The sequence below is a fragment of the Calypte anna genome, chromosome 1 (genome assembly GCF_003957555.1).
Source record: "Calypte anna isolate BGI_N300 chromosome 1, bCalAnn1_v1.p, whole genome shotgun sequence".
NCBI classification, from domain to species: Eukaryota; Metazoa; Chordata; class Aves; order Apodiformes; family Trochilidae; genus Calypte; species Calypte anna.
In genome coordinates this window covers 49,949,970-49,965,693 of record NC_044244.1, presented here as the reverse complement: position 1 = coordinate 49,965,693, position 15,724 = coordinate 49,949,970, and the positions used below count along the sequence as shown (strand labels likewise).

The following is a 15,724-nucleotide window of genomic DNA, read 5'->3' as shown; positions in this document are numbered from 1 at the left end:
CTCACTCCCTGGCAATTAGTGGCACCTGGCTGCCTCATTTCACTACATATGGAGGCACTTGGTCTAGGGAGACAGAGAAGTGAGTCTGCAGAACCTGCTGATAATGCCAAGAAATCATGACAACCATGGCTCTTAAGCATCACTGGTAAATAACTCAGTAGTGCTATCTCAAGGAGAGCTTAACAATCTCTAAATTCTCTGTGTGAGGGTGCATCACACAGCCCCAGTGGGTGTTATTTTAGCAATTTATATGCCCCAAAACACTTTCAATCTGACAGAACAGGCAGAAACCCCCTGTATGTTAAGATAGCTTACATCTAAATGAAATGCTGTTCTTTGGAGCTGAAGTCACTAAGGAGTTAGTAATTATGCCATGATCATTATGACTCTGTGTGGCTTGGGGTTTGAAAATCTTAGGGCAGTCAGAACTGTAATTAGAAGACTGCTGCTCCTAGAGTACAGGTGCATACTAAAAACTCTTGATAATCATGTTAGGTTTTTTAATGACTGAACTGTTAAGTAACTAAAACTTGAGACACCAGTATATCCTTGGTCAGTTATTTGACAATGTGGTTTCCTTTTTTTATTTTTTATTTTTTGTTCTTAATATTTGTTTGTTGTTGCTGGTTTTTTGTTTGTTTTTAATACAATTAAGGATGTGCCACTTACACCCCACAAGAAAAAGCAGAAAGAGTCCTTATGGAAAAAAACCAAATATATTGAACACATACCAATCAAATGGTACAGATATGGGACTGGCTTTGATTTCAAAATTTAAGTAGAAATAATAAAAAAAAAAAGATGTAATGCAACAGCTGTTCAATTTCCAAGTCTAAATAGGCACTGTAAAAAGACATTTCCGCTTTCTCCAGCACACATTCCTGTCTAAATGCTCCCACTGTAATCAACTCCTAGGTTCCCAAACAAAAAACATCACTGGGAACGTAACCTTAGAGTAAAGGTAATATCCATCCACCCACCCTCTTACAAAAAAAAAACCAAAAAAACAAAAAACAAAAAAGCAAACAATAAAGTCCCCCAAAATACAACCTCTTTCAACGCTGCTGTTTTGACTGGTGCAGAATTGGAGAATTTATAAAGGTTCAAAAGCACCCAAGGCAAGTAGTACAATATAATTTGTTCACTAACTTGTATTGGAAAGGAGATTAAAAACATTGAGATCTGCATCTTGGTACATAAAACTGTCGTCCTGAATAAAGAGAAATGTTTCAGAAAAGTTTTACAACTTGGTGGAAGTCCAGGACCCAGCTTTAGGCATCATTAATTGATGGGGTTTAATTCTGACTTGGTTATAACCACTTTTATATACTGTACATCTACCCTAGTTGATCAGTGTGTGGAACTGCTCACTGGTGTCCCTTTGAACAACTGTAAACTAAACCATAGTATGCAACTCCATAGGAAGCTAGAGACCAGGTGAATACACAGCCAGTTATATCTCCCCTGCTTCACGCTCTTCTGAGCTCCTTGGGTCTTCTGATCGGCCATTGGCGCTCTCGTAAGAGCGTTTCTTGTCTTTGAAATCCCGCGGTGATCTCTCTCGTGAGCTCCGGTCTTTATCACGTGAAGTTCGGTCGCGATCTCTTGAACGTTCTTTGTCTCTGGAAGATCTTTCTTTTGAGGACCTAAGAAGCGTGGTGAATTTGAGAACTCGAGTTAGTCACCAACCAGCAAGTATCAAACAGCATTTTCGTTTTGTATCTTTCTTCTTTTCCCAACTACTTTTAGATTTATGTGAATATAAGTGTATGCAAAGCCATCAGAAGTAATTTGGCTTTTGAAACTGGAAACAGGAAAGGGAGAAAAGATAAATACTGATAAAGGCAGATTTAATCTGCATTTATTACAGAGCCCAGATAAAGGTCAACATTCTTCACTCTTATTTTCAGCCTCCACACTCAAACTTGCATTAATACAAGTTTAACTGAAATTTCTCATCTGTAATCTATAGTTTAAGAAGAATGCCTGCTTATCTCAGATATCTAAATCAAACTTAATATAAATGTGTTTTCAAATGGAAGTTTGATTAAATGCAGGTGGAAAATAAGAGTCATTCTGGAGTGAGGCTATTATATCACAAATAAAACCCAAATCTGGAATCTACTGCCAATCAGGCAGTAGGTTAGATTACTGGCTAATCTACCAGTAGGTTTTTGTTTTGTTAGCTGAATTATCCCTTGTGTGATTCTGCAACGTTGGGGTGGTGCTACTCAAGATATTTTGCTTTTGTAATAGGCATCTCTGAAACATTTACAATGGAGCCAGGAAAGAGCTGCTCTTTTAAACAGTCCATAGTTTGGACTGTTAAATGGAGCTGCCTGTACTGTAAAAAAACCAAACATACAAACATGGATTAGACATCCCTCTCTATTTTCCCCCACAGAGCACATCTAATCATAGGAAAAAAAAATCCCAAAACCAAAACAACCATTCATATTAAGATGTACTACCATCATAAGGTAATCTAATAAATACTTTCACAGAAAAATTTTAACAGCACAGCCACTAATTTTCTAGTAAAAAAATTTGGTGTACTGGACAGTGAGACTGTAACCTCTCCACTTATAGAAAGCTACTGTCATCACCTCAAAGCTTCAAAACTGAAGTCAGCAAAACAGTCCTGCACTCATTTCCTTTTATAAGCTTACAAAGATGTAACCTTGCCTTTCAGTTCCTCATCTGGAAAGATTACTTTCTCTGCTATGTAGATTTTTCCAAGATTCAGTATTTGCCAGCACTGAGATCCACAGGCATTACTCCTTATTCCACAAACTACACATCATATCAGAAGAGAAGCAACATGCCAAATAAGAACCTGATACCTGATAGAGTTAATACAGAGGTAATACTGTTTCACGAGTATTTTGCACTGCAAGTCCCCTGCAGAAGTAACAAAGCTTCCAAACTGGTTGACTCATGCTAACTCTAGTAATTAAGCCTAGAATGAGCAGACAGAACATGATGCCATCCACAGCTTTGGCTTTTCATTCTATGTATTTTAGAGGGAATTCAAGGAGTATTTGTTCAGCCATCCCATCTCTCTACAGGTGAGGCTCTAATGATTAGGGTTTAATGAAGTTTTGGCTTTAATGAATCACAGCACAGTGATGTGAAAGTTTATACAATTGCTTTAGCAAGCAATATTACTACCAGAAGACTTAGAACTAAAATACCATTCCTGCCTTTCTGAAGGACACGATACAGCATTCAGAAACAGAACGTTCACTAGACTTAACACTATCTAGAGTGCTTGGAAGGCATTACCTTCTAACTGATCAAGTGGATTTAAAAAAAAAAACAAAAAACCCACAAAAACAACAAAAAAACCCCACCCCCCACAACCCATTCCCTTCACCAGGTAAGAGTGGGCAGCATCCAAACTGCCAACTATGAACTTGACCAACTATGAACTGTGTAATACTGGTTCCAAGGCAGCCCCTGCATTTGAAGGCAAAAAAAATACAAGTACACTTTGACAAAAAGCACAGAGTAGCCTTGGCAGTCTGGGAAAAACTTAAGAGCAGTCGTACCTAGGGAAAGATGTAGCTACAGATTCAAACCTCCCAAGCATAAAATGTATGACTAAATGGGCCTGTAATCAAAAAAGCAGCCTGTACTTCTCTATCACAGTAGAGAATTAGCATAGGGACAGAATATTCAGTTGTCAATCAGGATCTGAGGGATATTTTTAAAAAATTAAAAATCATTTAAATGCTAAGAGTGGCATCTCATTCAGCTTTAAATGTCTGCAGTGTAGACATCTAATCAGCCAGATTTCCTTTACAGTCAGAAGGAAACAGACACTTGTACAGCATTATTTGTCTCATCTTTAAAATAGACACAAAATTATGTCACACGAGCCTGTCATAAGACCCATGAGATTTACATCCAACCTACTAATCTAATATCATGTGAAATGAAGGCCCGTCCTATTAATTCAGGTACTCTATTTATCCACACGGTGTCTGTATGGGAGTACATCAGCCCTTGTCACACGAATTTGTGCAAGTGGGCCCATGCAAGCTTAAAACTAACAGTGAGGAAAAGCAGGACTTTCAGACCAGATCTTGATAAGCCAGTAATCTAAGCTTTGGTAGACCTAAGGTTCTTACTACCTTACTCATGCTGTTACTACCAGATGGGCTCCCATTATCTCAGACACATTGCTACTATTGCTTCATGCTTTGTATATTTTCAGTCCGAGCCACAGTGGGGAGGTCTGATCCTTATAGTAATAAATTTGAAACAACATCCCAGCCATTAAGTGATTTAAATACGTCTGGCTGTTCATAAGGATTTGGTGGTAACAGATTAAATAAGCTATGTTTGTCAGAGTTCAGGTATTTGTAGAATTTTCTGAGGTACCGCACAGAATAAACATCCCCTTCAGAATGCAGGAGTATCTGAGGGGCAGCAGGCTTTCATTTTATGAGAAAGGCTCTTCTGAAAATACTTTCTGAAGACGGGTGAACAGGAAAACCAGAAGGAATTGCATTATTTGCTGCAAACAATAGTACACCTCGCATACGTTTAATAAAATCATAGAACAGTTTGGGCTGGAAGGTACCTCAAGGATCATCTAGTTCCAATCCCCATGCCACAGGCAGGGATACCTCTCCCAACAGATCAGGTTACATCCAATCTGCCCTTCAATACTTCCAGCGATGAGGCATCCACAACCTCCCTGGGCAACCAGTTCTAGTGTCTCAACAGTCACAGTAAGAATTTCTTCCTAATGTCTAACCTAAATCTACCCTCTTTCAGTTTAAAACTATTCCCCTTCTCCTGTCACTCCCTGTCCTTGTAAAAAAAGCCCTCCCCAACTTTCCCATAAGCCCCCTACAGGTACTGGAACACTGCTCAAAGGTCTCCCTGGAGCCTTCTCTTCTCCACGTTGAACAACCCCAACTCTCTCCTCCCATCTTCACAGCAGAGGTGCTTCAGCCCTCTGATCATCTTCGTGGCCCTCCTCTGGACATGCTTAAAGAATTCCATGTGCTTCCTACATTGTAGACTCCAGAACTGGATACAGTACTCCATGGCAGGTTGCCATGAGTATGGAGCTGACCTCCTCGACCTGTTAGCCACACTTCTTCTGATGCAGCCCAGGGTATGGTTGGAATTCTGGGCTGCAGGTACACATTGTTAGCTCATATTGAGCTTTTCAACAGCCAACAGTTAGTCTGTGATAAGGTTATAGAGAACCAAATTGGAAAATGACTTCCATCAAGTTTCTCCAGTAAGGAGTCTAATTTTCTAATTCTCTAATTGACACTAATATGTCAAAGCCTTAATAAATGCAATCAAAACTGAAAAAAACCCCAAAAAACCAAGACCCATAAACAGCTCTTACAGCAGGATTCAGCAGCCTACAATCACTGTATTATATGGTGCTTTAACCAAGCCCAGAAATCACACTGAAGGCTTTAAGTTAACATAAAATGACATAGCCAAAACTTAATGCTTCTTTTAAGGCCCTAAATTAGAAGCACCACAAGATGACACTGCTGCAGCTGTCAGCAGTCTTTCCACTGCTTCTGGTGTCACTGCTCTTCTGCAAGAGTCTGGCAAAAGTACCATGTTGCCCAAAGCTGAATTTATTTGGTTATTCAAAACCAAAAAATCTATGACTCCTTCTTGAAGAAGTTGCTGAAGTGTGTCTTTTATTTTCCAGAGTATTCTCGGCAAAAATTCCTTAGACAACTGAATGTTTTGAGCTTAAGGAGTGTGGTTTGAAGAAAACTATTTTGTATCACAATTTAGAGAAGCTGCTCATCAAAAAATCCAACAACCTTAAAAAACAGGATTTGACAAAAAGTACTTGCCTGGAATAGAAAGATTTGTTAGGATAAAATGAATTATAATACAATTGAGCCTGCAATTTCAGATTTAGTTCAGATACTGGCATCACTGGTTTGGTATTCAACAGAAAAACGTCTCCAACCATAATGTGAAAAGCAGTTCTAATGCTAGAAGGGCATCTCTGAGAAGGAGGTATCCAATCTGACTGCAAGTTCACTATCTATCCCAGTCCCCGTGCAGCAAGATCGTATCTCTAAGGATTATTTAGCCTCTTGAAAACACAGTATACATATTTAAAGAGCAAAAATTTTGTTCAACCTTGTAGAAGTATGAGGTATAAGCTGCTAATGATGGCATAGCATTGTTCTCTTTTCAGGTTAGCAGTAATGCACAACTCTTATTTGTATCAAGGATTCTTCCAACACAGGTGCAGGAACAGACATCAGGAGAAATATTTCCAGTACTGAGTATTATAAGGTTGTAATCGTTTGCCATGGAGTATATATTTAACTTGTTCACACAAAATAAATCTTGAAGGGCTTATCCTTTGATATCACCTTGCAAAAGGACTCTGACTTCATCTTCAAATCACCTTGTGTTTCTCGTTTACCTTTGGCAGATGAAACTGACAGGTTTGCTGTTGTTTGGGTAGCAACAATGATCCACACATTTCTTAGTCAACATATAGAAGACAAAGAATTATTTGCATTGTGCATATTATATTGGAGAGTGTGAACAACTCTTGTGAGAACCACGGAACAATCGATCAGTGTATAGTTTCCTTTCAAGGACTGAAATTGAGTCCTGCAAGGCTGGACTACAAAGTTAAAGAATTACAGGCAATGTGAGCATATGCTCTATTCACTGATTGATCCAAGTTAACAGATTTATTCATTCAACGGAAAATATCTATTTTAAGACTGAAAAAATACAAATTTGAAGATTTGCTTATCTGCCTTGAAGAGGCATTCTTTATGTATCTTCAGGATAACTGTGGTAACAGTCTACAATCAAGATAGAAATTACAAAGTCTGAAATGTTGACTTCAGGATGCTAAAGAATACCCCAAAGAATCTTACATTCCTTTCAAGGTTTATCCACCTGCAACAACAAAAAAGTAAATAGGAGTCTTTGACCAATCCTGCTTTCTATTCCTTCTTGCAGATCACACTGGGACCAGTCATTCATTGGCTCCAGGAAGAAAAACGCCTCCGTTTTTTAGGGCAAACAGACCATGAGATACTTGAACATTTCTTCATTCTTGTTGATTTAAAATATAAAAAATTTGAATTCTCAACTCTATGAGTGTGGTTATTTCAAAACCACATCTCTTCCTCCAAGACAATAGCCTGCCAGGGTTTTAAGATGGGGCACCCCACTCACTGTAACACACTCAAATCTATGTCACAGTGGCTGACCTATACAAGAAAAGAATCCTGGTCATGAGTAGACTTCCTCATCAGATGTCTCGTTGAGCAGTTCCAACACTTCTAAATTATGCTTACTGAAATCAGCAAATCCTCAGGAGCAGACAATTGAATAATTCAAAAGCAAAAGGACTTCAGATTCAAAACAGCCCCAGACTGCTCTCTGAAGTAACCCTCCAATGGACTGAGGATGGCTGAGCCACTTTCCTGCAAAGCAACATCCTCAGAGGCAACGGAGGCAGCTTCTTTACAGGCATATCTAAACTTCATTTTATCTGGTGCAGTGCACAACAGATGGCTCAAGTGCTGGGAACAAAAGCCCAAGAAAAAAATCAAATGGGTGACTCCTGACATTCCTGGGTTCAAATGAAGACCAACAGTTTCCTTTTCTACACTGCAAGCAGCTGGTTGTATCAATTTGACATCAATACCTTGTATCACTCCCAAAAACCAGAATATATAACCCTATTATTTATTTTTTTAAACAAAAAAACCCCATAACCCTACTGTATGTCAAATCTTAAACATGCTAAAGGTGTAACTGCAATCTGAGTCAGTGTCAAAATGTCTTTAGATTACCAAGGGCTTATTGTGAAAATTCTCTTCGTGCATCTACGAAAGGCGTTTATTTCTATGCCAACATTTACCTCTTTTTGGAGCTGCGCTCTCGGCTTCTCTCCCGGGAACTGTGTCTGCTTCGATGGTGGCTGCGACTCCGGCTGCGGGTGTTGGAGCGAGATCGGTGGCGATGGCGCTTCTCACGGGACTTGGAGCGAGTTCTCCTCTTTCGTTCCCGGGAGACGGAGCGAGAGCGATGTCTGCGGCGATCTCGGGACCTAGATCTAGGCACAGGAAGGACTTAAAACCAGCCACTGCATTCACCTATCTACTCTACCATTGTGCTTTGAAGATTAGGCACTCTATGCACAAGCAAATCTGAACAGAGAATGGTCTCCAGTGTGCAGAGTGATTGCTCTGTCCTATCACATGTAAACAGAGACAGGAAAGAAACATCAGACATCCTACTCCTTTGTGACTAACACAGACAGCTTTAGTTAATTCACGACTGTATGCATGTATACAGCATAGCCAATCCAGGCTTCTGAAAAGAATTAAAACTAATCAAAATCTTGCCTTGGCCAGTCAAAGCTGTAGAACATTATGATGAGCCTTAGGGATCATCTGCCAGAACATACATACTGAAATGTTCTGAGAAATCAGGACTATATGCCTTCCTCATAGCTACAACAATAAAACTATTCTGGAAGGTTCTAAGCACTATACAAGTTCATTATGTTCTTCCTTGTTGTTTTTTTTTTTAATCACTTTGCAGTAATACCTCAGTGGTAACCTTCAACTGTCTACATTAGGAAGAAAACTCATGTTATTGATTAGTCATCAGTTAATCTGGTGCTTTGAAGTTTAAAAATGTGAATTTTCACCAAAAGGTATAAACCACAAGCTTCCTTTTTAAGAAAGAGCATTACTCTGTATTACAAGTATTATTTGGGAGAAAAAGCTGTACTGTAGTTGCCACAAAATAGATGTACATGCATAAACTCTGTAGCACAGTGATAAACACTGTATAAACAGAGATGGCTAGGTAACAGAATGCTTTGTCTGTACATATGGACACCTTGAAGTACTAGTGTTAGCAAACATAATATTCCAGCTTGTGAAAGGCTAGCTTCAATTCTTTCCTGCCGACTGATGTACCTTTTGGCATGCTTGCTGTGGGATCTGGACCTGAAACAAATGGAAAATAGTAATTGCATTTTTCTTACAGAATGTCAATTTCAAATAACATACAATTTCATAACAATAAATCAAAGTAGTTGATCCAATACTGTATTTATTTTACTAGCACTTTTTAAAGGGCTTTTATTTGGTGTTAATATCTCTTGAAGATATTTTTGTGTTTGCAGGGTTTTTTTAGTTATTTCTGAGCCCATCATACTGCAAACCCAAAAGTGGCTTCTCTGGAAGCTGACATGTCAAGAGAACTACAGCTCAGATTTCATTCCACTCAAGCCCCACAAGACCTGGAAGCAACTATTTCATAGAAGAACATGGAATTAGTTTCTGCAGTCATACATGCAACTGCAAAAATAAGGAAAATTTCTAACATGTATGTTAGATATTTTCTTTATATAACATATTAGAAACTCTCATATGTTTAATAAGCATATCTGTGATATATTAAAACACAGTATACCCCTGAAAACTATCTTGCTTAAAGACCATTTGTTCAAATACAGACCCTTCTATCTGAAGTTCTTAAAAAGACCTTTTTTGAAAACAATTCATATTTTAAGTTAGGCCTGACATTCACTCTCCATCCTTGTAAGCTTCCAAGGAACAAAGACCACCGTGATTCTCAAGATTTAAAATGTGTATGAACCAAATCATAATTTTCCCATTAAAATAGATACCTACCTCCTTAGTTTCTCCCTTTCTTCTCTTTCTCTCTCCTCTCTACGTTTCAGACGTTCCTGATTTCGTTTCTCCTGCTTATCAGCCACAATCCTCTAAAAGCAAAGGAATATATTAATTAAGTTACATTTCAAAATTTCTCAGATGAAGGTGCTATAAAAATAATCTAGGCAGTTAATATTTTTTCCCTTATGTATTTTCCCTTCCCTCTCTCTTCCTCAGCCTCTATATACATATATTTAACTGGTGTAGGGCTTTTCTTTGGGTTTGTTTTTTCCTCCAAGAAATAGAACTTATTGCAGAAGTGCTGCAGGAAATATATGAGTGTTACACGAAGAGCTGAAATACGTATTTATATTAGTTTTTCCACAACATGGAATTCAGAGCAGTAACTCATGCCTGGAATGTGAGTCTCAATGCTGGTGCTATCATATTTTGGCCACTGGGGAAAGGCAGAAAAGAATCAGAACTGGGAGAGTTAATTGTTTTATTAACTCCTTCAGCTATGCTGTGACACGGAAATCCTTAATCTTAAAGGACCTGGTTGGGCTAATAGCTAGTTTTGAGGCTACTTTTTTCTGTACTGTGAACATGAGACACATATTTATAGAAATTCTTCAGCTGATAGCCCCCAGGTTGAACTCACTACTACTGGGGACAAGGCACGCTCAGTAGAGGGCCCTCAGATGTGGAACTCACAACTGGAGATCTGGCCAAACCCAAGTCTCGCCACCTTCTGGACATGATGCAAGAAATTCAACTCTTTGTAAAGACCTTCTTCTGAGATGTGGAATTGCCCCAGCAGCATCTTGATTAGATCTCTGAGGAGAGCTATGAGGAAGGAGGGGATAGTTATTGTTTTCTTTTTTTGTTAGCGAAGTACTACTTGAAAATATTATTTTATTGATGCTTTGGGAATGTGATATAATTATCCATGCATTTCTTTTCTAAATGGTGTAAATAACCAGTTGTTTCAACCCTTTATGTGAAATTGTATTTGCACTTCCTTGTACAATATTGGTAGTTTAACTACAAGCAAAGTTTTTGTTCAAGGGACTGTAATTTCATGGAGGGATGAGAAGAAGCACACACGACCTATTCTAGACATCTAGGTTTAAGTTAAAACAAATATATTTATGAACACAAATTGCCAATACAGTCAATGGAAAGAGTTGGACTTTCCAAAAGTAAGTCACAGTATCCATGCAAGACAGATGGAATATTATGAAATATAAACCAGGCCAATTTACTCGAAGTCAGTAGAAACATTTTCTGTGTTTAGGGTTTCAACTCATTTAGCTACTGCCTTTAGTGATTTCTACAGCTAAATGCTTCATTGAGCCTTGAACTCCACAATTTGCATATTAAGACCATAAATGTCATCACCATCCAAATCCATCCTCTTAAATACCAGAAATCTAGACTGTAACTCCAGGAAGTCTTTCTTCCAGCACACAATTTCTGGTCAAGATAGTGTTATTTAGAATAATATTCCAACTGGATTTCAAATTGTCAAACACTAGAGAACATGCAACCTCCCCATAATAATTACTTTAATAGCTAGCCTGACTTCAACATATATATCTTTGTATTCTGGCCTTGGAGAGCTACAGCCTTGAGTTGCTGAAACATATATTTTATCTATTTCCATTTATGCTTAAAAGCATTTAAAAATTAATTTAAAAAGGAAATCTTTAGTTGTTGGTATCTATAGAATCAAAGTCACCCACTAATCTTTGTCTAGACAAAAATAAATTGAATTTTTAGTCTTTTACCACACAGCAGGTTGTTTGAATTCCAAACATTTCTGTAAATCTTTTTTGAATATTTTTTGCCACATGTTATCCTCCTCCATACACTGGTACCAAAAATGAGGATTTCAACACCAGCCCTATTAATATTTTATTCTAATTAAAATATCATTCACTTAGTCCCACTATATATTCTTTTATTTTCAAGGAGTCTCATTATTGCCTTAAGCCACTCAATCCACTAAAATAAAGTTCATTTGGCTATCTCCTATGACTGCTAAATACCCATTAACATCACTGTCATGGAAAACACAGTTCTCCTTTTTACAAGTGGAATCTGGCTCTTTGTTTCCAAGATGCATTACTTGGAACGTGTATACTAAAATACCTCAGTGCAACAGAGGTCATCTTATCAAATTATCCAGATAGCTGATATTAAATTAGAATGTTTAGCGTTTTGTAGACTAATGAAACCCCAAATTTGAAGTATTATGAAAGAAAGAAAGGAAAGAAAAAATCACACCCCCAGAAACTAATATTCCAGTAGGGCTGCCTAGCAAATAATTAAGTAGAAGTACACGTATACAGACACACAAAGATGTAAGAATGATTTACCCTGAGTTCCTCAAGCTTCTCTCTTATTTCAATAAATCCTAAATGCAGTTTTCCTCCAAAATGGTCAGCAAGTCGTCGGTCATTGTCATGAAGACCAAGGTAAGCTGAGCACACTTCACAAACCCGTAGCTTCTGCTGCTGAAAGCTGGAGGCAGGCATAGAATTCCTGTATACTTCCTAGAAAAAAAAACACATTTTGTTACCTCTTTTCAGCGCACAAAAATACAAAGATCACATTTTACCAAAGGTATACTAGAAATTGATAACTTCATACAATTTACACCATCACACCCTTTTGTTAATTCACACTATTCATAAAGCAAAAAGATATAAGGCAGGTTACTTACTTTGATGGTTGGACAGATTTAAAAGCACGACAACAGCAACTGGTTTTGCAAATTAAACAAGTGAATTGGCTACGACCTTAACATTATACTTAGGTACATATAAAGGGTATACTTAATGGTATATATAAATATATACACACTTGGGGGTGGGTGAGTATACATATATATATATATACAAGTGTATACTTAATGTGTATAGGCTGAAAAACTTCATTTGCAACAAGGAAGTCAAAACTACAATTACTGTTAGCCTATTATGAAAGCATTACACCAGTTTTAATACTGAACAGTAGTAGCTTTCTGAGTATATAGTTACCTGTATTTTAGACACTAATTAAACTAGCTATATGAACAAAGTTTATGTTCAAACACTTGGATGACAGTCAAGACTGCCAACAACCCCTCCGGTACTATTACAACCAACTGCATGTTTGTTTCTATTTATTTAAGTATCTTGGTGAAATACAACACACGGAAGCTCCTGTTGAGTTCTGGCACCTGAACATTACAAAAAGGACCACTTTGACTTGCATGATGCACAATCCATTGCCTAATTATCTTTAATGAAGACAATGGCTTGCTTCACTGAAGCTTTCCAGTACGAGCCACACCAGGAGGCATACCAGGGTTGCCAGAGCAAAAACTGTGTCATCACAGTAATCAGTCTGGCAAACATTGCTGTAGTGTCCATGAATACAACTGGCCACTACAGCCAAACTAAAATAAATGCATCATCTACTGAAGTATTGTTTTAATAGTACAGGACTGTATTTAAGGAAGAAACTGTATAGGATGTCACAAAGCAAATTCTTCAGTTTCATATGAAGCAATTAGGCAAGAAAGTGACAGCAGACAAACCACCTTGATTACAGATGCAAATTGATCTAATTTTGGTCCCTGACCTTTTTATCCCCCAAGCTTTAAACAATCAACTTACTTCTGCTTCTCTCTTCTTTACCCGAGCCTTCTCCACTTCATCCATTACTTTTTGAGATTCTTCCACATTCCCATCTGCTCCAAGCTGTTCTACTTTGGCCAGCAGCTTCCCGATTTCTTCATTCAATTCATGAACTCTTTCAGCCTTGACAGACAAGGAAATATGGGAAATATGCTTAATTTGAACTACAACTGAGTCACTATATGCAAAATTGGGAGGAGAGAATTAAAAGAAACATGCAGAGGTAACTGCTTCAGGTAAAAGTGAAACAGAAGTTGCCTCACAAAAACACACAGAGAAAGACTGAACAATGAAGTTTATATACAAGCTGGAGAGCAGAAACTTCAAGTAATTCACATTTTTGTCTATACTACATAGCCTTGCACAATTAACATTTGTACCACCATTCTTCCTAGTATGTGCATAACTGGGCAGAAAAATTATTGAAGTTTTTTCTGTTAGAAGACTTAGTGAAAAGCACATCAAATTTTGTCTACTATATGGATGAAAGTTTGAATAAGCATAAGAATTACTAATATTTGTATGACATGGTATCACAAAGTCAAGTTTTCTTGACTCAAAAATATCAGAGGTCTCTTCCCTGTGTTCTCCTCTCTGTTCCTTAAAGGCAGTTTTGGGAAGGATTTATTTTTTCCCTTCCTCTGTATGTACTCTCAGATTGGGTATCGTGTCAAAGCCTTATATTGGCTTTTTAGAAAAACAGAGGCATTTTGAAGAGGTATTCATCACTGGTTTTACATGCTTACTTTAGCTGCAACTTCAGCACTGATCTCTTCTTGGGTTTCTGCTAGTCTTTTCTTAGCCACTTCTGTTCTCCTGTCGCAGTCTGCAATAAATGACTGCAGGTGGTCCATTGCCTAAAATCAATAAAACCACTGATCAGTGCTGTCAAGAACACAAATATTTCATTAGCCTTAATGCCTTCCAGGTTTATTAAGACTTAACTTTTCTATGTTTTCATTAGTGAACCTTTGTAAAACAATAATCTAGCAGTTTATGGTGACTAATGACATTAATACACAACATTTTAGAAATCATAACCTATACCTTGTCATAGTTATAAACATTTGCAGAAATTTGGAAGTGAATTCAATTCAAGTCTTCTTTAAGAAATAAGCATTTCTAACATTCATTAAAATTCTTCAAAGGATATTCAGGTTCCCCCCACCCAGCTAATACATACTGTAACTTTTAAAATTTTTTTACTACTGTTTTAAGCCACTGGGCATATAAACACCATTCTTCCAAACAACAGAAAACCCAAGCTTTTCTTGTCCTGGGGAAAATTAGCTTCCTAGGTTGGAAGTTCAAAACCATATTACCCGAACTACAGTGTTCTGAGACATTGCATATGATTTGTTATCCCCAATACAAAATTACTTTCTTCAATAAACACAATTCTCTTCAAAGCATATGCAGCCTTAGCATATGGTTGCTATTTGATAATACCATGACAGTACCCAGGCTTAAGATAACTTGTTCTCTGGAAGGCAGAAGTGACTATCAAGAAAAATTAAGTATTTGCACAAATTTGTGCAAGAATTACTCTTCCCCTTTCTATAAAATTACTTTCCAAAAGTTTACTTACTTTCTGTGTGCACAAAACTTAGCTTTTTTGCTCAATTTATCCAGCTATGAACACAAATTATCCTCTTTCCACAATTAAGACAAAATACATACGTCAAGCTCAAAGAAGAAATCTTGATCTTTGGATGCTATTTCATAGTCTGCCCTTAATGCCAGGTCATGCACCTTCAGACACTCTCCAAGGTCCATTCTCTGAAAAGAGACAGAGGGGAAAGTGGTATAACTTTTCAGAAGTCACGTGGAATGAAATAAGCATGATTTTTTTTTAACAGTTAAATACTCCAAAGCAAATCATCTCCTCTGTGGGAATAAATTGGCAGTTTAATAGAACTATAAGACAATATCAGATCTTTAATAAACATGCACAAATCAAGAAATAAGAAAAGCAGCCAGAACAAGCATCTTAGCTTACTGTGATGGCTGCTTGCATTCAGAATATCATTCATGTCCTGCAAAAATGGTTTACTAAAAGTTCAAAAAAGGAACTGCAGTAGTGAATTAGAGCAGCTCAGGAGAACCAGGTTCCTTGCAAATAACTGGCAATTAAATTGTCAAATGCTTGACATGAAGTGTCAGCACACACTCTATGTGTTCCAGTTAGATTCATCACCTGAAATAGCTACAACCACGGTGCCGCTGTAAATGCTGTTTAAAAACATCTTGATGCATTTCAAGATAGCAAAAAATCAAATCCCAGCAAAACATTTTGCAGATGAGTGAAGACAAGCTGAGTGTTGGACTATGTTCAAGAATCAGGGAAGAAAAATATAGGTTATTTTACTT

At 37.6% G+C, this 15,724-nt stretch overlaps 1 protein-coding gene across 6 annotated transcripts in view; it reads right to left on the bottom strand.

Annotated features, from left to right (window-relative positions):
• Positions 1–700: 700 nt before the first annotated feature.
• The window catches only part of LOC103531423 (putative RNA-binding protein Luc7-like 2), a 36,978-nt gene continuing 21,954 nt past the window's right edge, over positions 701–15,724 (bottom strand). For all 6 annotated transcript variants that reach the window (XM_030469294.1, XM_030469315.1, XM_030469286.1 and 3 more), the window contains 8 exons: positions 15,035–15,133; positions 14,101–14,211; positions 13,334–13,477; positions 12,050–12,226; positions 9,687–9,778; positions 8,967–8,996; positions 7,898–8,092; positions 701–1,646 (listed from right to left, as the gene is read on the bottom strand). In XM_030469294.1, coding sequence (XP_030325154.1) covers positions 1,454–1,646; positions 7,898–8,092; positions 8,967–8,996; positions 9,687–9,778; positions 12,050–12,226; positions 13,334–13,477; positions 14,101–14,211; positions 15,035–15,133 — 1,041 coding nt within the window. In that variant the 3' untranslated portion in view covers positions 701–1,453. The remainder of the gene's footprint in view (positions 1,647–7,897; positions 8,093–8,966; positions 8,997–9,686; positions 9,779–12,049; positions 12,227–13,333; positions 13,478–14,100; positions 14,212–15,034; positions 15,134–15,724) is intronic.